At 41.8% G+C, this 24,827-nt stretch overlaps 1 protein-coding gene across 5 annotated transcripts in view; it reads left to right on the top strand.

The window, feature by feature from the left end:
• XDH (xanthine dehydrogenase) overlaps positions 1-24,827 on the top strand; it is a 163,251-nt gene that overhangs the window by 61,483 nt on the left and 76,941 nt on the right. Inside the window, exon 1 of one of the 5 annotated variants that reach the window (XM_063695971.1) lies at positions 21,039-21,473. The exons of 3 other annotated variants lie outside the window; for them this stretch is intronic. In XM_063695971.1, the coding sequence (XP_063552041.1) occupies positions 21,432-21,473 (42 nt within the window). In that variant the 5' untranslated portion in view covers positions 21,039-21,431. Of the gene's footprint in view, positions 1-21,038; positions 21,474-24,827 lie in introns of those variants that run through there. One more of the 5 variants, XM_004029067.5, reaches the window with a different exon arrangement.

The following is a 24,827-nucleotide window of genomic DNA, read 5'->3' on the forward strand; positions in this document are numbered from 1 at the left end:
ATAAATAAGTTGTGGTGTATTCTTACAGTGCAATACTATTCAGCAATAAAAAAATGAATTACTAAATAAATGAATCTCAAAAACATGCTGAGTGAAAGAAGCCAAATACAAAAGAATAAATACTCCATGATTCCATTTATATGAAATTCTATAACAGACAAAAGTAATGCATAGTGATAGAAATAAGAACAGTAGCTGCTACTGTTGGGGGCAGGGAGTGGGGATTGATTGGAAAAGGGATGAAAGAACTCTCTGGAATGACACAAATTGTGGGGGCAAAACGAGTGTACATATTTGCCAAAAATTATTGAACTGTATACTTAAGATTTGTGCCTTTAATGGTATATAAATTTAAAAGAAGGAAATAACTCTATTAAAAGGTAGCCATTTATAATTTTACCAATGCTTAAGTAGCAAACTCAAATATCCTATTCTCCGATTACATTCTCCTTGGCCTCATGAAGCACTCCACTTCGATGACCTCACACGTTTTCTGTATCTACCACATTTTTTTGCCTTCACTTCCTCTTATTCAGGTACAAGTCAATGGACCATTACTATAGGCCCTCCCTTGCAGATACCCTCAACTCTCTCACCTCTTTCCTCCTATTACATGTGCCTGTTGCAACTCAATTCTGCATAAACCTATTCACTGCCTTTTCCATGCCTGCCTCCATGCAGTTGAAACTGTGCAAAAGTCCCACAATTGGGTAGATTGATGTGACTTTTCACTTCTGTGATAACAAATATTACTCTAGGCTCATGATTTCCAACCTCAAATGGGAAACTGGCACTGCCAGTCACCACACAGCCGAGATAAGTCCATTCTTTGACTCTCCTCAAGGAATATTTGTACATTCTCCAGTTTTCCAGCTGTATTCATCTTACCCTGTATTCCTCTCAGCTAACGACCTTGTCTCATATTAATTAAAAACAAAACACACAAACACCACCCCACCCTCACCCCAAATCCCAGTGTACAATACAGAAACTCTACCTGTTTCTCTCCACTACCAAATTCAAACACCTGGTGGCATCACCACCCAATTTTTCTCCTTCATTACTGTTTCTGGGAAGAGATTTCATTTCCTCTGCAAAGCCAGACTCCCCATTTGTGCTCTGATCCCTCCCCCTTTTTGCCATATCAGCCGGTTTTGTTCCATCGTTAACATTTCCATCTTTACTCTCTATTGGATTTATCCAATAATTATTCAGACATTTGTACACTACCATCTTTATCCTAATCACCCCCAGCTATTGTCCCAATGCTCTGTCTCCCTTAACTGCACTTCTTGCAAGAGTTGTCTGCAGTCTCGTCCTCACCTCTCATTTAATCCTCACTGTATTCAATTTTGGTTTCTGCCTCTTCCATTTCACAGAAATGGATTTTGCGAAGGGCACTTTGTGCTGCCAAAGCCAGTGATAGTTTCTCTGTCCTCATCGTACTGGACCTTTCTGCGGCAGTCTAGGCTGTTAAACACTTCTTTCTGGAAACATGCTTCATCTCTTGGCTTCCTTAACACCAGACCCCCAAGTTTTCTCCCAGCTTTCTGGTCTTCTCAGACTCTTTTGCCAGCAGCCCTTTCTCCCTACTATCCCATCTGAACTCTAATATTTGAGTTGTTTAGGGAGCAAGCAGTCCACAATCCTCTTCTCTTCTTGCTTTAAATTTGCATTCCACCCATTCCCTTGACTTTGGATTTTACTATATACTGTGATCCTTAAACAAATATTTGTAGCCTGGATCTTTATTCCAGGCCCCAGACTCTCACTTTCAACAAGTTACTCTACATTTCTAACTTAGAGGGCTCACAGAAATCTCAAAATGAACATGTCCCAAGAAAAAATTTGATTCCCTTATTCCCACCCCTTCATCATTCTTTCTCTTCTGGGTGAATTGGACTTAGGAAGAACCAACTCCATCTTTCTTGCTACCTTTTTCTGACTCATTGCTCCTCCCAACATATTCTAATTCGTCACAAATTGCTATCAATTCTGCCCCTACAACATGTCTTAAAATTATTATGCACATGTCCATGTCCATCTCTGCAGGTCCAACCCAAGTCACATCATCTTTTGCCTGACTCTTGCCTGAATAACTCCTGCCTCTCTTCAATCCACTCTCCATGTGGTAGCCAGGTAATTAAACAAATGGATATAGAACAATGTCTCATGCTCACACACAAACTCCCCCAGCCACTGAACACTATCAATGTCTTATGTCATGTAAAACACAATCTAAAACTCTTAACATGATCTCAGGCATGCTTTAGCTTTCCTCACCAACTTCCCCTTGAATTGCTTTTCTACTCACTCACTACAGTAATTTCCCTCCTCTCATTGGTCCCTCAGGTATACCAAACTCGTTTCATCTCAGCGAGTCTGTACAACCTGTTCGCTCTGTCTGGAACATTCTTTCCACCACTCTTTGCCTGGCTAACTCTGAGTCAACTCTCAATTCCAACAATACTTCCTCAAAGTGGCCTCTCTGCTATTCTGTCTCTGAAAGAGTTCTGAGAGGCCAGTCTTTCCTACTGTAACCTGTAGGCCAGTTTGTATTAATAAATATATATTTATTTGTGTGTTGATTACAATAAATATTTATTTATTTAATGCTAGCTTTCTCTAGAGATATTTGATCTCCACAAGGCCTGTTTTGTTTACCATTGTATATCAGTGGGTGCACTTCCTGTCTTCTAGTAGATGCTCATAATTATTTGTTGAATGAATATGAGGTAGATAATGATAAGTTCTCCAACCGCAGACCTGGATCAATTGTCTGCTTTTCTGTGTAACTGTCCCAAATCCCCTCCAGGCAGGGTGTATGGTTTACTCTGACGAAGTTCTATTCGATAGCCCTCTGTGTTTACATTTACAGTGCTAGTAATGGTAGATGTCACTAATATTCACAAATATCCCATGCCCCTCCACTTTGAGTTGCAGATAGGATTGTACTTTCTTGCTGTGTTAGATTAAGTTTTGCCCCCAGTATCTGCTGCCTCTGTGTGATAAGATTATTCTACTTCCCTACCTTTGCCATCAGTCTTGGCCACGTGAGAGGTGGTGCCCCTCCACATAGGAGGATTATGCTTCTCTGGTATCAGATATTGACCATGAAACTCATTTTGGTCCACAAGTAGAAGTGAAGAATGCCACTCCTGAGCAGAAGCATTAGAGCTATTACATCAGCCCACAGACTTTCTTTTCTATCTATAATGAGAATGACATTGTCCCACATAGAGGCTGCTCCTTCAGCCTGGAGCCCAGGGCATTAGATGACCACAGGATGTATGAGAGAGAAAAAAAAATCACTATTTCTATAAATGCTTGAGACTTGGGTGATCATTCCCACAGTTTAACACAATCTAACCTGACTGATCGACTTACCTCCTTAAAGTTATCTGCAACTGGTTCTGCCAACAAAATATGAGAAGTCATATGTATCACTTCCAGGCAGGTTTAGTTTGGTTGAATCTCTCCAGGCTTGAGAAGTCAGGGCCTCTGGGCTCAAATGCAGTAAGACAGTAAAGAATCAGGAACAAAACGTTAAGCATATTAGATATGTATGTCTTAATAAAGAGAGAGAATGAGAATACAGTTATACTTTGATCCTCTAACCCAAATCCATACTGCTGGCCTTTGGGCCACTAAGCATTTTTATTGGATAGGACTTGATCTCCTGATCTGTAAGGGTCCTGAATCCCTGGATATCTTTTTTTTTTTTTTGAGATGGAGTCTTGCTCTGTCGCCCAGGCTGGAGTGCAGTGGCGCAATCTCGGCTCACTGCAAGCTCCGCTTCCTGGGTTCATGCCATTCTCCTGCCTCAGCCTCCCAAGAAGCTGGGACTACAGGCACCCGCCACCATGCCCAGCTAATTTTTTTGTATCTTTAGCAGAGACTGGGTTTCACTGTGTTAGCCAGGATGGTTTCCATCTCCTGACCTTGTGATCCGCCCGTCTCGGCCTCCCAAAGTGCTGGAATCACAGGCATGAGCCACTGCACCCAGCCAGATCCCTGGATATCTGAGACCACTTAGTCCAATCTCTGAGACCACTTAGTCCACAAGTGATATGAAGGAGTACTTACTTCCACAGTTTGGCCCAAGACAGGCCTCACAGGAGGAGTTCATGCTCTCTCTCTCTCTCTCTCTCTGCCTGCTGGTGGTCATTGCTGTGTCTCAATGTGGGATTCAGAACCTTTTCCCTAGAAGGTGCTGAGAGAACATCATTACTTTATTGGTAGGTGCACATGGCCAGGAAGTCTTTGGGAGAGTGGCATAAAATACGTATAAAATACTGCCAAGCTCCAACTTCTGCTTTCAGAAACACTTCTTGATACTTGCTCTAATCCTGGCATTAACAAACATTGTCTTCTTACAACCACCAGGTAAGGAAACTATTACTGTCTCCATTAAATAATGGGGACATAAGGTCAGAGAGTATAAAGATCTTGCCAATGGATGCAGAGCTAGTGAGTTGTGAACCTGAGATCTACAAACATTTGAATTCTTGCTTCTTCTTCTTCTTCTCTGTCTCTCTATCCCTTCCATTCTGTATGTTACTGAAAATGCACAGACCACTACTAATCTCTAATATCTCCTTCTCTAAATCTCATCCCTAGGATCTTTTTCTTTGAAAGCTCTTCCTTCTGGTCTGGTATTGAAGGATATTTTTCAATCTCCTGAAAATAGTTCCTTCGTGACAAAAATTAGTTCTTACAAGTGTAATGGAAGAGCTCTGAGAGGCAAGCTTTTGGAGTCAAAACAGCAGAACCTTCTTTCCCAATTCCTGTCGGTTACTCGGGCATAGGTTGTGCCAGCAAAAATAAGCTTCGGGCCCCCATAGGAAACCACGGAGGCACAGGGCTCGGTTGGAGCTGCTGGCTTGAGACCTTCCTAGGTATCACCCAGTGTCTATCTGTGCACCACAGGTGGTGCAGAAGAGAAAAAGCCTGCTGCAGGCCCCTCTCCCCAGAACGTGTTCCAGAACTAATTGTAGGTGATGTCTCCTGAGTCAAAGAGCACACCATAATTAGGGGGACATGCTGGGGCGGCCACAGGCATCCACATCTTAGATGGTGCCACCCACTGTGCCTGCTGGCTGCTGCTGTGTCTTTTCTCAAGCTGATCTACCGGCTCTTGATGGTGACTAATTGTCAGCTTGTGGTTCTGCTGGGCATTTCAAGGCCTGTCATAGTTGGGCCTTGAGGAAGCTCCTGGTGGAATTTTGAATGGCACACCTGAGTTCTGTTAAGCTTTGTACAGAAGCAGTGTCTTCCCACCCCTTCCTTGCTGTTTCCTCTCTTTTCAGTGGGTGCTGACAGGAAAGGGATGGATCTCCAGGCCCTAATTGAGGGAGAAGGCGGGTTCTGTGCACGTGAAGATGAGTCTTTAATTTAGGTCAGACAAATGACTGATTTTTGCAGTTGATATCTGATTCTCATGCCTTATTCTTTAGCTCTGGAAAACTGGCCTTCACAGACACAAGTTGGTATTAATGTGGGTATTCCTTATCTGGTTCTACAAATGCTGATGCAGCACCATGCTTCCAACACAATGTAAAAGTGAATCACAGCTGCCCCACTGCACGGCTAAGCAGTAAGGGACTTGAGTGTGAGGCCTTTGCTTCCTGAAGGGGCAAAGAGGAAACCTAGGAAGAGCTTTGAGAGGGGAAAAGCAGCAAGCAGAGGGGCTTCTCCTTTCTCAGCGGGAAGTGAGAGAGAGTGTCTCACTTTCCAGGGCTTTTGGTGGAGTTGGGGAAGACAAGCCCATGGTCTGGCCCATTCTTAGTGACTTCTTGCCAGCACTGACTCACCTGGCTTGTGTAGAATTAAGTTGGCATCATGCCACAGGAAACCACAAGGCCACAGAGGTGGGCAGGAGTGCCTGGCTCATCCTCCGTCTGCTAGAATTGGTTTTTTTGGACTACTTTCTGACTTCCTCCCTCATCTTCACCCAGACTGCTTTTCCCACCTGTCCCTTTCTCAGCCCTTCCTTATGGATTCATTTGTCCGTTTCTGGACTGCTTCCTTCCTTTAGCAAGCATTCTTTCCAAATCCCTTCAGAAGTGTTCCTTGTGAGATAGTTTCAAGCAATCATTGCCCTCAGAGGTTGAAACCTCGAGTCACTCCCATGTGACCTCCCGTTTTCTGAAAAGTCCTAGATCACTTGAGCCAGCATATCCAATGATTGGGGTTTATTTAGGTGGAACTCACTTCCCTGTCCCTGGATTTTCATTGTTGATTGTTGTGGTTTTGTTTTTTACACATTGGGGATTTCCTTCCTGACTCTTCTTTCTTGGCCCCAATCTACTGCTGATTAAATCTCTGTGTGGATCCTCCACCAGGCCCTGCATAAGCTGCTCTGTCGTGAGACCCACCTGAGTGCTCAGGTCTCAACCTCAGGGATCTAGTGGAGTAGAAGGAGTGCTGATTCTAGAACTAAAAAGTGGGCTTCAAGTGTAAGTTCTGCTGCTTGGTCACTCTCAGAACCTATTTCTTCAGGAGAAAATGAGACTTACAATATCACATATATGAAGCTGCCATGAATTGATGTCTATAAATAAATGAGAATACCATATTAAACCATAGTGCATGGTCATAACAATGGCGAAGAGGAAGAGAAAGGAGAAGAGTGATGAGGAGAATAAGCACAAGACGACTTTCTCTTCCGGGTGAGAGGGAAGCAACCTTAGGTAGACTGTTTGAGAAGAATCAGTGGCTTTTCTTTACTGAGCAGAAGTCATTGAGCAAGTATTTACTGACAACTACTGCATGTTAACGTGGATTCAAAAACAAGTAAGATCTGGTTTCTGTGTGATATGCCATAATGGACATAGGTACAAAATAACAATGGACATGAATGAAAGACCAGTGAGTTTCCCTAGGTGTGGTTGTGTGGGGAGTCCAAGGTCATAGGCTTTTAAGAGCTGGATGCATTTAAGCTGAGCTTTACATGATTTTATTAGGGGAAAGGGAGTTCTAGGCTGAGCAAATGATCTGGGCAAAAGCATTGAGGTGTAAAACTGGCAGTAAGTTCAGGGAGCAGAGAGTAGTCTATTGTGGCCAAAGATGGTTTGTGTGGGTGAGGTAGTGGGAAATGAGGCTGGAAGGTGGGCTGGGTCCACATGGGTCCAGATGGCACAGGCTTGTGTGCTGAGGCCAGGGCGGGTTGTGCTGGGCTCTGTGAATCCTCAGTGCCCTTGGAGTCCTTCTGTTTGCATTGCTTTGAGTTTTAGGAGGGATTTCTGCCTAAACTGTGCATCTTTGCAACTTCTCAACATCTTTCCGTCCTCCTTGATTGTATATATTCAAGCTGTGGGAACAGTACCACTTTCCAGGCCCACTCCCACATTTGCAGGGCTCAAGGCAAGGGTACAAATGGAAGCTCATCAGCTAGATGTTTTCATTCTTAACAGTTGTAAACTAACTTTAAAAAATGTTAAATCAGAATTTCTATGCTCCTCACTTGACAAGTATATTTTCATAATAACCCTGAAGATCAGGTTATAATTGATCATTTTCAGACTCTCCAGAAAACTGGTTTCCCCGTCCTCACCATAGTCTCCCCTCCCTAACTTGACTTCTCATCCCTAGCTTTGCCCCATTCTGTGACAATCCTCTCTCAAGCACATGGGTGGATAATACGGTCCACATATCTAAGCTACGCCCACTGCCCCATTCGTCACCCCAGGGCACCTAGAGATATACATCTTGGGAGCCAAGTGGTGGACATACCAGAAGCACAGGTCCCCTCTGCGGGGATAGGCCAAGGGAAATGGCCAGACTGGGCCTTGGGAGTGAGGTGGAGGTCACTGGGCAGGGGCCCTGATCCACGGGGAGTGCTGTAAACAGAAAGTGACATAGGCTCTGAATGGTCACATTCCGTAGGCGCAATGGACTTCTCACCCAGTGGGGAGAGGCATAGCCACAGGCATGCCAGAGTAGAGCCCTCTAAAGAGCAGACCCAGGGCAGAGCCACCTCTTGTCTGGGCCTCCGGGTGGGGCTGTGATGAGCCACTTCTGTCTTTGATGAGTCCACTTTCAGAGTTACTGGGCTGAGTTGGTAGAAGCATCAGACTTTGTCAGCAGGAAGTGTTCTTATCACCTCCATTTCCCAGTGGATAGAGAATGCACTCTATCCCTTGGTGGACAAGAGTCTTAGGATGACAGTATATTTTGTCATGCTACAAGAATATCAAGAAAATTTCAGAGGCTTACGAAAAGGAGGATTACTCAAGGATATTCTATATTAGGAAATACTGGTTCAAACAGTTACATGAAAACGACAAGCACAGTCTGGGCATGGTGGTTTACGCCTATAAGCCCAGCACTTTGGGAGGCTGAGACATGTGGATCACTTGAGGCCGGGAGTTCGAGACCAGCCTAGCCAACATGGTGAAGCCCAGGCTCTACCAAAAATACAAAAATTAGCCAGGTGTAGTGATGCATACCTGTAATCCCAGCTACTCGGGAGGCTGAGGTAGGATAAACCCTTGAACTCAGGAGGTAGAGGTTGCAGTGAGCCAAGATTGCACCACTGCACTTCAGCCTGGGCAACACAGCAAGATTCCATCTCAAAAAAAAAAAAAAGCACAAAATGGACTGCAGAACTTTCATAATCTGGTATTATACTCTTTTCCTTAGCATTCCAGCTATTCCAATGCTGGACAAGTGGGAATATCCTGTAACATGGACCCAACTTGCTCAGAAATGGGTGAGGCTCAGATGATGTGAATAAAAAGGCCACCAGAAAGGAGGATGCAAACACACACACACACACACACACACACACAGGTATTATGTCATAATACCCATAAATGTTAGAGCTGGAAGGGTCCTTGAAGTTTTATAGATGGGAAAGGGGCTTGCCCAAAGTGACAGAGAGAGGAGCAAATCCTTGGCTTTCACCTGAGTCTCTCTTTTCCTAGACTGGGTCTCTTTCCATAGTTTCATCACAACCTCATGTTTGGTTCCAAAATTCTCTAGACCAGTTAAATGGGGCCTCTGTCTATAACAAAGGCATGGAGAGGCTGATGAAATTTTTCTTAGGAAAAAGTACTCTCTTTTTCTCATTTGTCCTGAACAAGTTCACAATCTTTGCTCACAGACCCACCATTGAAGCACTCCCATTCAGCCCCAGGCAAGGCAATCCATGTATTTCCTGGAAACTGCTGCTTCACTGGCACCGCAGTCACGGCTATGGGGCCATGGGATGCATTCAAGGGGCAGCCAGCACCCAGATTCTTGTCACCCCAGTTCCTACTTCCACATGGGATTCTCAGAATAATAATGATGATCCGATGGAGATGATGAATAGGGGAAGTTTAATATGGTGACAATACCGATACTGATCAAGACTAGAAAATTATAGTTGCCAGATCACTAGAATAATTGACTATTCTGGTCTGGCTACTTAGCTGCAGTTGGAAGACAGCCAAGAATCACAGGGAGAGGAAACTTGACCAGGAGGCCATGAGCTGATCCCTGAGGTGACTATGGTTGGCATTCTATGTTTACCATTCTTTATGCCTGCCCCTCCTCTGCTGCTCCTCCTTTGGGTCTTCTGCCTTCCCTCTCTTCTGCTATTGTGCTAAGTCTATCGATTCCTCTGCTCAGATCCACAGACATGACATATGGAGGGTCAAAACCTTCCCCATTGAGATCCATGTTCCTTCCATGTTTCAGGGAGCTTCCAAGCCACCAGGGGCCACTGATTTCCAGAAGCCCCTGGTCCTCCTGAGAGAATGAAGAGCAAATCCAAGCACTGGGCAGACCCTGCAAGAGTGCCGTGCCTTCACCCTTCTCTGCATATCCTGGGCTCAGGGACCCGGGGGGAGCTGGCAGTGGCTAACAAGTTCCGTTCCATCTGCTGCTTCTGGCAGAGTGGACCTGGAACCTGGGGCCCTTCTCTAGGTCTCCCCGAGCCAAACTATCAAATGAATGACAGCTAAGATTCTATCGATTTCCCACCGTCTGGTTCTTTTCTTTCCCTGTGACATTTTTACACTCTGCATTTTAGTTTGGGTTTGCAGAATTTCACAAGATTCTTGTTCGATTTCCTTCCTCAAAGCACTTTACTGTGATTGTAACATTAAAAACAGAGAAACAAACCACGTCCATGAGTTTTTTTAAGACAGGCCTGAAAGCCCTGGAGCCTGCTGTGTCACACTACACGCTGTTTCATCTTCTACTCTCCTCACTCTGATTCTTCTAAGGCCAAACTTTCTCACTGCTGCTGCCAACCCTGCGTTAGTGAGACTCAATGAGATGGTTTTTCCTCTGCCCCCCACGCCTATACAGTGTAAAGGGGCCATCCTGGATGGTGTCCAGCTAGGAAAGCCCAGCCTCTGCTCTCTATTGCTGTCAGAAGATTCTAGAATCACAGGGGCTTGGGTTCGAGTCTTGATTATACCTTATCAGCCATGTGACTTTTTGTGACAACTTCTCTGAGTCCAGCCAGCTTCCTTATTTATTAAAAAATGTATCTCTCTCATAGGGATTTTTTGAAAAGTAAATGAGATAAATATGGAATGCCTGGCACATATTACACTCTTCATAAACTTTTGTCCTCCTCAAACTGTCTCTCACTATGGAGGTGATTTTGCCTTGGCCAGCAGGCTGGGGGCCTTCTGGGGAAGCATTGAAAGCAAGAACTTGTAGTCTCCTAAAAGAGCTTTAAGCTACTTACTAGATCAATAAAGAGATATGAATGTCTTAATTTACCCAATCCTCATAAAATGCACCAAAATAAAGCTAATGATACAAGAAATCCCCTTAAAATTCTCAACAAGGCTTGCTCAGTGTGCTGAGAGGCAACTGTGTTATTGTAGCTCATGAGATAAAATTTATGTTTCAGAAAATGCTAAATATTATGTCATGAACTTTCAGAATTACTCACAAATAGCCAAAATCTCAAATATTAACCCATACATGCCAAACATCAACTTACTTTCAAAGCTCTGGAGAAAGGGGCAGACATTTTCCAAAAGTGTGAAAAAGAGTGGAAGGAAATGTCCCATCAGTAGAAGACAATATTGGCCAGGCATGGATCAAACCACCAGTAAGTGATTCCTGCAGTAGGGAAGACTCTATGGAGAAAGTCAGTCCAGTTTCCATTTCCTCTCCTTGAGTGTTGGGAAAACTAAACTTACTCTAGAGGACAGATCTGAGGTTGTCAGCTTGCTCTCTGTCCCTGATTGCTTTGGGGAATATGCTCCTTTTGGGGGTTATAGGCCTAGGGATGCAAACAGTAGTTTAATGGACTTCTTTTTGCAGGAGAAAAGGGGTTCTTTTCTTTTTAAAAGTAAAACAAAGAAAATAACAGCATTAACGATACTGAGTTCCTGTGGAGAGTTCCAGTACAAGAACAAATTTAGAACAGGAACAGCAGGTGATCTTCCTGTAGCCTTTTGTGCTCTGAATTGACTTCTTAGAGTCCATTGTAATAAAACTAGGAAGTTGGCCCAAGCGATCTGGAGGAAGTGCTCAAGTTTTCATATTATACCTATTTCAAATATATCAATACATCAGCCTGCATTTTGCATCTGTGTTAGGCCATTCTTGCATCGCTACAAAGAAATACCCGAGACTGGGTAATTGATAAAGAAAAGAGGCTTAATTGGCTTATGTTTCAGCTGTGCAGGAAGCATGGTGACAGCATGTGCTCAGCTTCTAGAGAGGCCTCAGGAAGCTTTTAATCACAGCAGAAGGCTAAGGGGAGCAGGCACGACACATGGTGAGAGTGGGAGCAACAGAGAGAGAGGGAGTCTCCACATACTTTTAAAAAGCTGGATCTCATAACTCACTCGCTACCATGAAGACAGCACCAAGCCGTGAGAGATCTGCCCCCATGACCTAAACACCTCTCACCAGGCTCCACCTTCAACACCGAAGATTACATTTCAACATGAGATTTGGGTGGGACAATTATCTAAATCATAATAGCATCCTTGCTCTGGGGAGTGGTGAAGTTTAGGAGGGTAAGTAAAGAGCTTGGGTTCAGTTTTTACAATGTTGGCTCATGGTTTATTTCTAAGATACAGTAAGGATACACTTTAAGCCTCTTTGTCCCTAGAGTTTACTCAGTGCTCAGCATAGTGCCTGACATATGTCATATGACAGAGCCTCGTTATGGTTGATCAGTAAATGGATGTGTAAATATTGCCTAGTGTAGAAGTTGCTCTGGAATCCATCCTTAAAACATAGTATGGGAATGGGGACACTTAAGGTTGAAGACCTGGGGATGAAAATAAGTTCTCCTAAGGACCTAACACCTGTTTGTGGTATGAATGGATGAAAAAGGGAAGTGATCAAATGAATGGTTCCACTCAGGTATGGATTAGAGCCACAAGACAGAAAAGACTCAGATGAATTACCAAATATTTGACCTAGGAGGGACTTTCTAGACAGCATCAAGTTCAACTCTCCAACATCAGGTAGGAGGAAACCCTGAATAGTTAAGTAGCTAGTTCAAAGTCATCCAACAAGTTAGTGTCAGGATCAAGATTCAAATGAAGGTCTCCAATCTCCTAGTTGGGTGATCTTTCCACTATACTGCCTTTGCAACATGAACGGGATGGCTTGAAAATAAGAAACAGAAATAAAAGAAACACTTTATAAAAAAAAAAAGAAAAGAAAATAAGTTCTCCTGAGGAGCCTATGAACCCCAGTGATACCATTTGCACACACAACTTTGCATGAGGGCCAAGCCAGACATTTAAGCTATGCTCCTTTGCGTTTAACTAAAACCTGGTTCTGATATCGTTTTCATTCATTCATTTGTTATTCAATAAATACTTCTTGAATATAATAGTATGCCAACCATGTCCAGGCAGAGTTTAGCATTGAATAAAACAGATAATATCTCTGCCTTTGTGGAATTTATTGTATTAGTGAATGTAATACTAGAGGCTATAATAGATAAACCCAGAAATCTCAGTGAGCAAGCACAATAGAAATTTATTTTTTGTTCCTGTAAAGTCAATAAGCAACAAGGGTAGGGGGAAATGTTCAGCTCATTGTATTTATTTAAGCACTTGAGTTTATTGAAAGCTCTGCTGTCTTCAATTTGTGACTTCCAACGTCACCCTGGTCATTGACATCAGTTGTCAGACAGTAGAAAAGACAGAATGGGAGCCTGGACATTGTACACATCACTTTTACCCATATTACATTCATCAATATTCAATCATGTGGCTTTCGCCGTATATAAGGGAGCTGCAAAATGTAGCTCCTGGCTGGATAGTGACTTCCCAGCAGAAACTCTTCATTAGAGAAGGAGAGCATGAATATTTGGTGGGAAGATTGACATTCCTGCCACATTTACGTTCTGCTGGGTGCAGGAAGACAGACAATAAATATATAAGTGAGTGCACTATGTATCATTTCAGATGATAATAGTAAAAATAAATCAGGGGAAGGAATTAAGGGTGCAAATAGTCGTAATAATAATTTTCTCCAGTGGCTACTCATTGGTCTATATTGTCTACAGATCACATGTGAGTTGATCCTTGAATAAGTGAAGAGGTAAGGACTTTCTTTCCTGAATTGTGCAAGAGCAGCTCAGAGTGGAAAGAGAAACTTTACTTTGTCCAGCTAGCCACCAAACCCACATGGTCGTTGCCACACGTGACTCTGTGGTGACAGACTTTATTGAGTGAAAAATACATTATAAAAAACATAAGGATGATGCAGACAGATTGAAGTGGGTTTACATTTGCTTCGAGGGCCTTTTCTATTCCCTGGGCCTTTGTGTATTTGCAGTGAAGACCCAGGCTGAAGTTTACATGCTTTTAGTTTTGACTGTGTCCATTTTTTTTTTTATAATCTCATCTTCCTAAGAGGATTCTCCCAGATGTGTATTTGCTTGATTGATTGATTTCCTCTATAGTAATGAAGTAATGTGACCTTTATCTTAAGGAATACTAGCTGGTTAACTAACAAAAGTTTAGTTAGAAAGGAACTGGTAAACGAAGTTAAACGATGCTGAGAATATATGAAATGACGGAAGAAACTTCTGTGTTTAGTAAAAGGCAGACGCTTAGATATTTGTGAAAACATAACTCATCCCTTGCATTGTGGACACAATTCAACAAACATTTTTTGATGCTTCTATAGATCTGGCTCTATGCTAGGCACCAGTGAAACAGTGGTAAATACTGTTCTGCTCCTAATCTCAGGGGCCAACTATCTAGGCAAGAGAGAAAGACACTTTACCAACCAGAAAGCTGGATTTCAGCCAGACTAAGAAGGGCCATAAATGCTATGCTAACAATCCTGGTTTTACTAGTGAAGAACCATCAAAGAGATAACTTTTCTGCTGGGAAATGGGTGACGGATGTAGAAACTGGCATTTGCTTGTCGTGCAACAGTTGGCAAGTCAACCTCTCTGACTCTCACTTGCTTTTGTCTGAAAAAGGAAGATAAAAATAACTTCTTTACTTACCTCACAGGGCTATTATAAGGATCAAATGAAATCAAGATGTGTGAAAGAAATGTTATTCATAGTCAAGAACTATTATTAGGATTACTTAATAATATAGATGTCTGAGAGAACAAAGGAGTATTGGGTGTTGAGTAGTAATGCTCTGAGAATATGGCAAAAATCTTTCATCCAGAGTGGAGCATATGTAGGAGTGAAACCAGTCTTGGTTAAAAAAATCTGAACAATGGAATATATTGAAAAAACATTTTCTTTCTTTTAAAGTAAACTTTGTTGTAAATAAAGAAAATGAACAAGAATGCCCTTAGGTTACAGAAAAGAATGTACATCTGGTTGAAAAGAAAAAGGACAGAGCAGACTGGGAAGAAGCTGCTGCAGAGGCAGGATAAAGGCCAGCAGTGACTTCTAAAGAGAGCTAGAGACACAGCCAGGGCACAGAAGGCCAGGGCATGAATTCAAAAGCACTAAAGTCTCCACAGCTGCTGGTCTAGCTCTGACTAGCCTTTCAGGAAACACTCCATAGCCTTTCTTGAATCATCTTCTCCCAGGAAGTACTTGGCCCTGAGGGAGCTCACTCTTCAAAAAATAAGTTATGACTCTTGGCAGCATTTTTACTTTTCTTATCTTTTATGATTTCCTGAAAGTGTGGCTCCCACTGGGAAGAGGTCTGTGTCCATAAGACATCAGGGCTTATCTGGATTTTCTATGAATCTTAAAGCCTCACGTGCCAATGCAGTGTATATTAAAAGCCAAGATATCTCTTAGGAGAATAAGGTAAGTTAATGTAATACAATGTACATCACAGTTGGTCTATTACCAAGTGGTAAAATTCCATTACTTCAGCCAAAATTTCAGAATTCATCCTAATGTGAAAAGCATATACAGTAGATATTCAGTATGGAAAAATTTCTGACTTTAGATTTTTTTTCCCTTCATTTATACTATTTTGAAAAGTACCAAAGAACAGACTGATGTCAGCAAGATGGTGGAATAAGATTTTTCAGCACTCATCCTTTTGCAGAAACATCAATTTAAACAAATATGTGTGCAAAAAAAAAATGCCTTCACAAGAGCTAAGAATACCAGCTGAGAGATTATAGCACCTGGGTACAGCATAGAAATGAGAAAAGATGCATTGAAGAGGGTAGGAAGAATAGTTTTACATTATCTGTGTTACCACTTCCCCAACCCTAGGCAGCACAGTGGAGAGAGATATCCTTCACTTGGATATCTCTTCAAGATCTCCAAGGAGATATCCAGGGACAGGGAAGTGAGCACTAAACTTTGCCTTGGACCCAACACTGGGTCCACTAGAGTAAAACCCAGTGCCAGGCAGGTGTCCGTGGGCCCAGACTCCAATCCACTTGGGGATTAAACCTCCAAGCCCACTCTGGTGCCAAGTGTGACCCCACAGCTTCAGGTTCCACCCTAGCACCCTAAGCCAGCCCCTGCACATTCAGGTTCAAAACTTATCCCAGCACCAGGTCAATGCCTACAGACCCAGACATCAAGCATCAGTGGAAATAGGCTCCAGGCTTGCCCTCACCAACACAGACTCCAGGCCTACTGCCCTTGGATTCAATCAATAGGTCTACCCCAGTGGATCCTGACCCCAGGCCCACTCACCTGCTGACCTAGGCATCAGGCCAGTCTTCCAGAAGACTCCAGCAGAAAGCCCACCCTCAGATTATACCAGACAACCTGCCCCAAATCTCTGGACGGGCTGACTGGTGAAAAACTTTCTCAGACAAAGCCAGTTTGCAAATACTGGAATAAGTCACTACTTCTTTAAATGCTCAGATATCAACAGAAGGCAGAAAGAAACATGAAAAAGCAAGTTGATAGAACACCACCAAAAGAATAATCTCCCAGTAGCTGACCCCAGGGAAATAGAGATATAAAAACTGCTTGACAAGGATTTCAAAATAATTGTTTTAAGGAAGTTCAGCCAACTTCAAGAAAATATAAAGAAATTCAAAGAAATCAGGAAACACAATGCACAACCAAAATGGGAAATTTAACAGTGATATTGAAATTATTTAAAAAGACAGAAATTATAGAGCTGAAAAATACAATGAATGAAATAAAAATGCAATAGATAGCATCAAAAGCAATATTGATTAAGCAGAAGAAAGAATCTGTGAACTAGAAGACAGGTTATTTGAAAACATACAGCCAAAGGAGAAAAAAAAATGATAAAAAGGAATTTTAAAAAAGCTTATGGGTCTTATGGGACAACCTCAAAAGTACAAATTTTGAGTCATAAAAGCTCAAGATGGAGAAGAGAGAGACAATGGAGGTATAAAGCTTATTTAAAGAAATAATAGCAGAAAACTTTACAAATATGGGGAAAGATATAAATACACAGGTAAAGAGGGTCAAATGTCTCCAATAAGGTTCAATTAAACAAAACTACACCAAGACACATTATAATCCAACCATTAAAATCCAAAGAGAGGATCCTGAAAGTAGCAAGAAAAAAGAAGCAAATAACATATCAGAGAGTTCCAATGAAGTTAGCAATAGATTTATCAGCAGAGACTTACAGGCCAGGGTTAGTGGGATGATATATTCAGGATGCTGAAGAAAAAACTCTGCCAACCAAAAATATTGTACCTCAAAAGCTGAAATGAAGGAGAAATGAAGGAGCGATGAAGAAGGAGAGATAAAGACTTTCCCAGACAAAAACTGGGAAGGATGTTTACATCGCTAAGCTTGTCTTACAAGAAATGCTAAAGGAAGTTCTTCAAGCTGAAAGAAAAGAACACTAATTAGTAATACAAAAACATACGAAAGTGTAAAACTCAGTGGAAAAAGTAAATACACAGTCAAATTCAGAACACTCTAATTCTGTAATGGTGGTGTGTAAATTGCTTATATATTTAGTATGAAGGTTAAGAGAAAAAACTATTAAAAATAATGACTACAATAATTTGTTAAGAGATACACAATATAAAAAGATGTAAATTGCAGCTTCAAAAACATAAAATGTGAGGGAGAATGGAGCAAAAGTTTAGGGTTTTGTATGCAATGAAAATTAGGTTGTTATCAGCTTTAAATGGCCTGTTATAACTGTAAGAGGTTTTATGTAAGCTTCGTGGTAACCATAAGGGAAAAACCTACAGTAGATACACATAAGATAAAAAGTAAGCAATCACAGCATAACACTAGAGAAAATCACTTAATCACAAAGTAAGAAAACAAAATAGGCCAAAAGCAACAAAAGATCTATAAAACAACCAGAAAACAATAAAATGGCAGTAGTAAGTCCTTACCTATCAGTAATTACCTTAAAAGTAAATAGATTAAATATTTTAATCAAAGGACATAGAGTGGCTGAATGGAAAAATAAATAAATAAAACAAGACCCAACTATAAGCTGCATACAAGAGACTCATCTCACATTTAGGACACACATAGACTGCAAGCGAAGGGATGGGAAAAAATATCCATGAAAATGAAAACCAAAAAAGAGCAGGTTGGCTATACATATATCAGATAAAATAAACTTTAAGTCAAAAACTGTAAAATGAGGCAAAAAATTATTATATAGTGAAAAGGGGCTCAATTTCTCAAGAGAATATAACAATTGTAAATATATATGCACCCAACATTGAGACACCTAAATATAGGTCTAATCCCAGCACTTTGGGAGGCCAAGGTGGGCAGATCACCTGAGATCAGGAGTTCATGACCAACCTGGCCAACATGGTGAAACCCCGTCTCTGCTAAAAATACAAAAATTACCTGGGGCTAAATGGGAGTGCTTCAATGGTGGGTCTGTGAGCAAAGACTGTGAACTTGTTCAGGACAAATGAGAAAAAGAGAGTACTTCTTCCTAGGAAAAATTTCATCAGCCTCTCCATGCCTTTGTTATAAACAGACAGAGGCCCAATTTAACTGGTCTAGAGAATTTTGGAACCAAACATGAGGGTGGCACATGCCTGTAATCCCAGCTACTCAGGGGGCTGAGGCAGGAGAATTACTTGAACCAGGGAGTTGGAGGTTGCAGTGAGCTGAGATCACGCCACTACATTCTAGCCTGGGTGATAGAGGTAGGCTTGCCAAATAATACAGAATTTCAGTTAGAGAGAAGGAATAAATTCAAGAGATCTATTGTGCAACATGGTCACTGTAACTTAATAACGATGTATATTTTGAAAATCTCTAAGACAATTTAAGTGTATTCACCAGAAGAAATGATAAATATGTGAGGTAACATGTATGTTATTCAGCTCAATGGAGCTATTTAACAATGTATACATATTTAAAAACATCATATTATACGTGATAAATGTGTATGATTTTAATTTGTTAATTAAAGAAATAAAGTCACAGAGAAAGAAAATGGTGGCAAATACTTTGCTAAATAATAAGTAATCATACTAATTCAAGTTTTTGTCAAATGTCAGTATTTGGGGTTTCAACTAGTTATTACAGAGCTGAAAATTCTGCATGACAACACAAACCCTTATTGAAAATTTATTTCACTTTTGTCTTTCAATGCTCCATAGTAATAGAGAGGAATTTCACCTCTAGGTAAGAGAGGGGTTGAAGATTTGCTGAGTGGGGAGAAGCACACCAACATTAGTTTCTCCTGTGGACAACAGATTTAATCTATGTTTTATTTCATTCAGCTAAGAGTTGGTCCTTACAAAGCAATTATGGCCACCTCCATTTTGTAAATGAGAATACTGATGCCAAGAGAGAGATTTTTGCCAAAGGCACACAGAAGTGGTGGAGCTGACATTCAAGCCAGCCTATGGAACTCCAAAGCCTGAGCTCTTTCCTCAGCCCGTCCCTTTAGCTTTTCCTGGAGCATTGGCTGGGGAATGCCTAGGAGGAAGGGGAGTGCTTGTTAAATTGGGTAGATTAGTGCATAGAGGAAAAGCCTCTCAATCAAAGAGGTGTGAGGGTTTGGAAGAATTGACTAATTACAAAACATGCCCTAGGCTCAGTCCCTCTCTCTCTCCCCAGCTCCTTCCTTCTTTCTTTCAGGGCAGAATTTCTCCAGCTTGGCTCTATTGACATTCATTGTTGTTCATTTTATTGGGGTGGGACTGTCTTGTGGTTTGTAGGATGTTTAGTGGCATTACTGGCCTCCATCCATTAAATGCCAGTAGCATCCCTCCCCAGTTGTGACAATAAAATATATCCCCAGACATTGCCAAATGGCTTCTGGGGTAGGGAATCTCTCAGATTTAACAACCGGTTTTGGTTTTGGTTTTGGTTTTGAGATGGAGTCTCACTCTGTTGCCCAGGCTGGAGTGCAGTGGCACGATCTCAGCTCACTGCAACCTCTGCCTCCTAGGTTCAAGTGATTCTCCTGCCTCAGTCTCCAGAGTAGCTGGGATTACAGGTGGCCCACTGCTCCCAGATAATTTTTGTATTTTTAGTAGAGATGAGGTTTCACCATGTTGGCCAGGCTGGTCATGAATTCCTGACCTCAGGTGATCCACCCACCTTGGCCTCCGAAAGTGCTGGGATTATAGGTGTGAACCTCCATGCCCAGCCAACAACCAGTTTTATAGTGACCAACCATCCCAGTTTGCCCTGGACTGAAGGATTTACTAGGATCTCTGAGGCATTTGTCAGGGATTCAAGGCTAAAACTAGGATAGTCCAGGGCAAACTGGGATATTTGGTCAACCAACAAGTAAAGTTTCATCTCCTGGTTAAATTAAGGCTGTGGTGAGAGGGGGCATTGTGTTGATTGTGTGGTTGTCCTGTCAGTCTTCAGTTTCTCTAAGCTGTTGCTATATCAAGTACATCTGCCTAATACTCCTTTCTTCCCCCTCAGGTAGCCTGCTAGGGTTGTAGGGGAGGTGTCTTACTTAAGGAAGGCTGGCTGAGCCACTGTATGGGTCATTACAGGACAGAAGAAGACCAGAGTGAATGCTGGTCTCTGTGTGTGTTTTTTATGTGTGTGTGTGTGTGTTGAACTAAAGAACTGGTAGGGGCAGTTGGGAGGGTGCTGGACTGCAGAGAGCCCTTTAGTGCTGCTCCAGTGGACGTGCACATCTGTTTTTCCACTGAGAGTTAATGGATATTGGATGGGGAAAGGTTTTCAGCTATGTGTTACTGTAGCCTATGACTATGTGGTATGAGCATTTTAATTTCTTTGGTGTTTTGAAATACTTTTATGAGTTACTCTGACAACTTGTCAAGGATATTTTCCTGAGAGAAACAAATAAAAGACAAATCTCAAAAATAGTTTGCTGTTAGGATTTTATTTGTTGAGATGTTGAAGATGTCTTTTCAACAGTGATAAATGTTTTGGTTCTTTGCAAATTTACAAGGCACTCCCAAAATGTCATTTGTCCCTCATTCTTCTATTCTTGATGTCATTCTATGATCCTGTACAGGATGAAAACAACTGAGTTCTGAAGGTTACTACCTTCATGCTGAGGTCAAATGCCAGGATTTGAGTCAGGTTCATGGGGCTCCATGTCCTGTGACCTCTCTACTCCACCAGGCTGTGAAAGAATGACTCTTGCATTCATGCAGTCAGTCTGTGTTGCTGTAAACCTGAATGGTAAAATGACAAATGTAGACACAGAGGGTGTGAATCAGCTCTATTAGCAGTGACTCTGAGAATGGTCCTCCCCCTCCTCTGTCTTCCCCTTCTCTGTCTTGCAGCAAGTGGGAGGACGAAGCAGGTTTCATGAGAGCAGCGTCCAAGACCCACAGTCGCCTAGTGCCAAGTCAACAACCTTACTGATATCTGGATGTAGTTTCCTGTGCTCTTTGACACAGGCGTGGAGATTGTAATTTGCTGTGTGTGATTGTTTGCACTTCCTTGATTATGTAAACCAGTGGCTTTTGCCAAGAACTCTTCATGCCCTGAAGCTCTGAGCTGGTTCCCTCCCATTGGTGGACTTTCTTTCGTTTTAGTGGGAGGCATAACTTTCTGGTCACAGAGCAGTGATAACTGCCTGCCAGTGTCTCTTAGGAGTGAGGTACCTGGAGTTCGGGGACCCCAACCTGTGACAATGACAGCAGACGAATTGGTTTTCTTTGTGAATGGCAGAAAGGTAAGTAGGAGCTGACCTTTGGTTTTGTGTCCCTTCTCCCTGGGAGGGGAAATGTGTCCTCTGGCAGAGCCGTATCTTGTTCTCTGTCTTTCCTGTTCCCTCTTACTTGTTCTCTTGTCTTTCTCTCTCTCCCTTTAAAGGTGTCACTGCATTTTGGTAACATTAGGGAAGAAGACCTTCTCGGGGCTAGAGCACAGACAAGATACTCAGAGGCCAAAGAATGAGGGAGAGAGAGGCAAGCAGAGAGGCATCTGTGAGCTAGCTGCCAACTCTCTGCAGTAGTGGAGATTGGCACAGAATGAGAAAGGGGAGTTGAGTTCTAGGTGAGATTTGAGGTCATCACCACACTTCTATTTCTGTCTTTAATCAAATATATCCTCAAATTTACGTTGCTCTCTTTACAGAGAGAAGGAACAGGAATGTGTTTTCCTGCTTTTATCAGGATATAAGATGTATGCAGCCTTTGAATCTAATATATTATATATATAGGTTTAACAGCCAGTCCTGATTCACTGTGAGGTGACATATACTGACACCTTGTGGCAAACCACAATTTTTTTTTTCATGAAGGGCATCTCCCGCATTCCCCCCACTCCCCACCCACACAAACTGAGTTCTACATGTAAGCTGCAAATCTCTTACCTACTTGAATTTACCTTATTGGTACACAGGGACTTAGGGAAGGTGACATGGGTACCAGCCCTTGGACAAGAGTGAGAATCTTTGCAAATTTTAATGTGGTGCAGGGAGAGAGGGGGCAAGCATATTACATGGTCACTAGCCTTCATTTGCCCTCCTACAACACTGCTGAGATGCTCACACCTGTCAACTTCCCACTTAGGAATGAAAAGGATAGTAAAAGAGTTCCCATAGTTGCACATTGTAACTAACTGTGTGGACTGTGCGTGATGAATGTGCCCAAAGTGTCCCCCAAAGAAGGGCAATTTTATTTGTCTTTCTATACTGGCATTTTTGCATTGAGTTGAGAAACTTTTGATGTAATTTTGAGTGACTTTTGGTGTAATTTTCAAGAACAATAATGTGCTTCACTGGACTCCTAGGTCTTAAATTTCCAGGATGTGTTTGGGTGACTGTAGAAGAAATTTCATGAACTGTTTCAACCTCGGTGCTCCAAAGATTGATGGACTCTCTTTGAGTGGTGCCTTTGGGAAGTGCTGGGGAATGGGGACAGCCATGTTCTTCTGGGTTCAGAGTTTCCTCTCTGAGCTGCATCCTTTTCAGGGTTGGCACCTGGTACCAACCCAAGAAGTAGGGCAAAGCTTTCAAGTGTAAGATTTTGCATCCAACATTTCAAACAACTTTTTTCCTTCAGCAATTACATTGTAGAAATCTAGGAAACCATTGTGCAATTGGCTTTCTAGGAGAACTACTTACACAAAGCCATCTCTGGAATTTTTATTAGTAATTTTTACATTGGGTAAACAGCTAGATTCAATGACGTCCAAGGTCATGTCTTACTCTAAGGTTTTATTATTTATTAAGCCAAACCATTGGTTAACGTGTGAAGTACAAGTTTCTGCTCTTCTTCAGGGATGGCTTGCTGTTATGCACTAAATCTAGAAAGAAGAATTTCAAGGTAAATCTGGCTTGGGGAAAATTATTTTCCCTTGCATTTTACTTTCACTTTAGGAGAGTAATTTTAAATTTTTCGATGGTACCATCACATCAAATCCTATTATTTCTAGAAGCTTCTACTACTGCCAGTTTCTGTGATGAATATCCATGTTTGTAATTTATAATGATGTAACATCTTCAGAAACTGCAAGAAAGGTAGAGGGGCAATGCAGAAAGTAATTATATGAAAGCATTGCTGTGAAAACAAGACCAGGCAAGGGAATTCCTGGGTAAACAATGGCAGCTGTGAGAAAGTTGTCCTCATTTTTATTCAGAAGATATTCTAGACCTTTTGTTACAGGAATTGTGCAAAGTAGTTACCAAAGAAGCTGTAAGAACTTAGTGACTCTTTTTTTTTTTTATTATACTTTAAGTTCTAGGGTACATGTGGACAACGTGCAGGCTTGTTACATATGTACACATGTGCCGTGTTGGTTTGCTGCACCCATTAACTCGTCATTTACATTAGGTGTATCTCCTAATGCTATCCCTCCCCTCTTCCCCCACCCCACGACAGGCCCCGGTGTGTGATGTTCCCCTTCCTGTGTCCAAGTGTTCTCATTGTTCAATTCCTACCTATGAGTGAGAACATGCAGTGTTTGGTTTTTAAATGTGAGCCTACTTCTCTCCTTGTTTTGTACCACTGTCCAGGACTCTGGCTTCACTAAATGGGGTCCTGCAGAAGGTGTTCGATGCAAAAAGTCGAATACCTCTAGGGCCTTCTGTGGTGGTGATGAGCCTTGATGACTATTGTTTTCATTCACATCTTCTTTTGTTCTAGAGTCAGAGTCAAAGGGAAAGAGCTGTCCAGTATTTTATTTTTATTGTAATGACAGCCTTTTTGCAAGGCAGCATTCTAGCTTTTCTGAGTAGTCACTCTGTCTAGCTGAGACTGTGGCACCTGGAAGAATCTGGGAGGATCTGGCAGGTTGCGTGCAGCCAAAGGTGTCTAGGAGTGATCCCCACAAGAAGTGAGTGTCGGCTACAGAGATCCTCACGGTGACTTTCACTCACTCACTCACTCACTCACTCACTCACTCACTCACTTACCCATAATTCACTTGCTCACTCCCCATATAGTCAACATTTATCAAGCTCCTTCTGAGGCCTCAGACAACAGGATATGCGTTGGGGGAATAAGATCTCTAAGATCAGGCATTTGCCATTCTGGAGCCCATATACTAGTTAGAGAGATGGATTATAATTAGACAAAGTAATACCTTCTGAAATGTATTTCACAGAAAACTAGCAGCATGAGATGCTCTTCTTGGATATTCTTAAACCGCTTAGCACAGTGCATGGTATACAGTAGGTGTCCAACTAGTGTGGATGGAATAAGTGGATGAATTTTTAAAACTTTGAGAAATCCTGTAGTAAATAAATTACTTCTCTAACTTTGTATTTTACAATTATTTTATATTTAAAGAAAAATTGCAGGAAGAATACAAGGAAATACTAAATACCCTTTATGTACTTTACCAACTGTTAATGTTTTGCCACATTTGCTTTATTATTCTCTCTTTCTCGCTCTGGACACACACACAGATACACATGTATGTATTATAAGTACATAAATAATTCTATATATTAATGTACATAATTAATATAAATGAATATATAGTATAAGATAGATTTCTGAACCTTTTGACAGTAAGTTTCAGACATCATGTTCCTTTAGCTCTTATCCTAAGAATAAACATATTCTTTTTTTTTTTTTTT

Source organism: Gorilla gorilla, chromosome 12, assembly GCF_029281585.2.
Source record: "Gorilla gorilla gorilla isolate KB3781 chromosome 12, NHGRI_mGorGor1-v2.1_pri, whole genome shotgun sequence".
NCBI classification, from domain to species: Eukaryota; Metazoa; Chordata; class Mammalia; order Primates; family Hominidae; genus Gorilla; species Gorilla gorilla.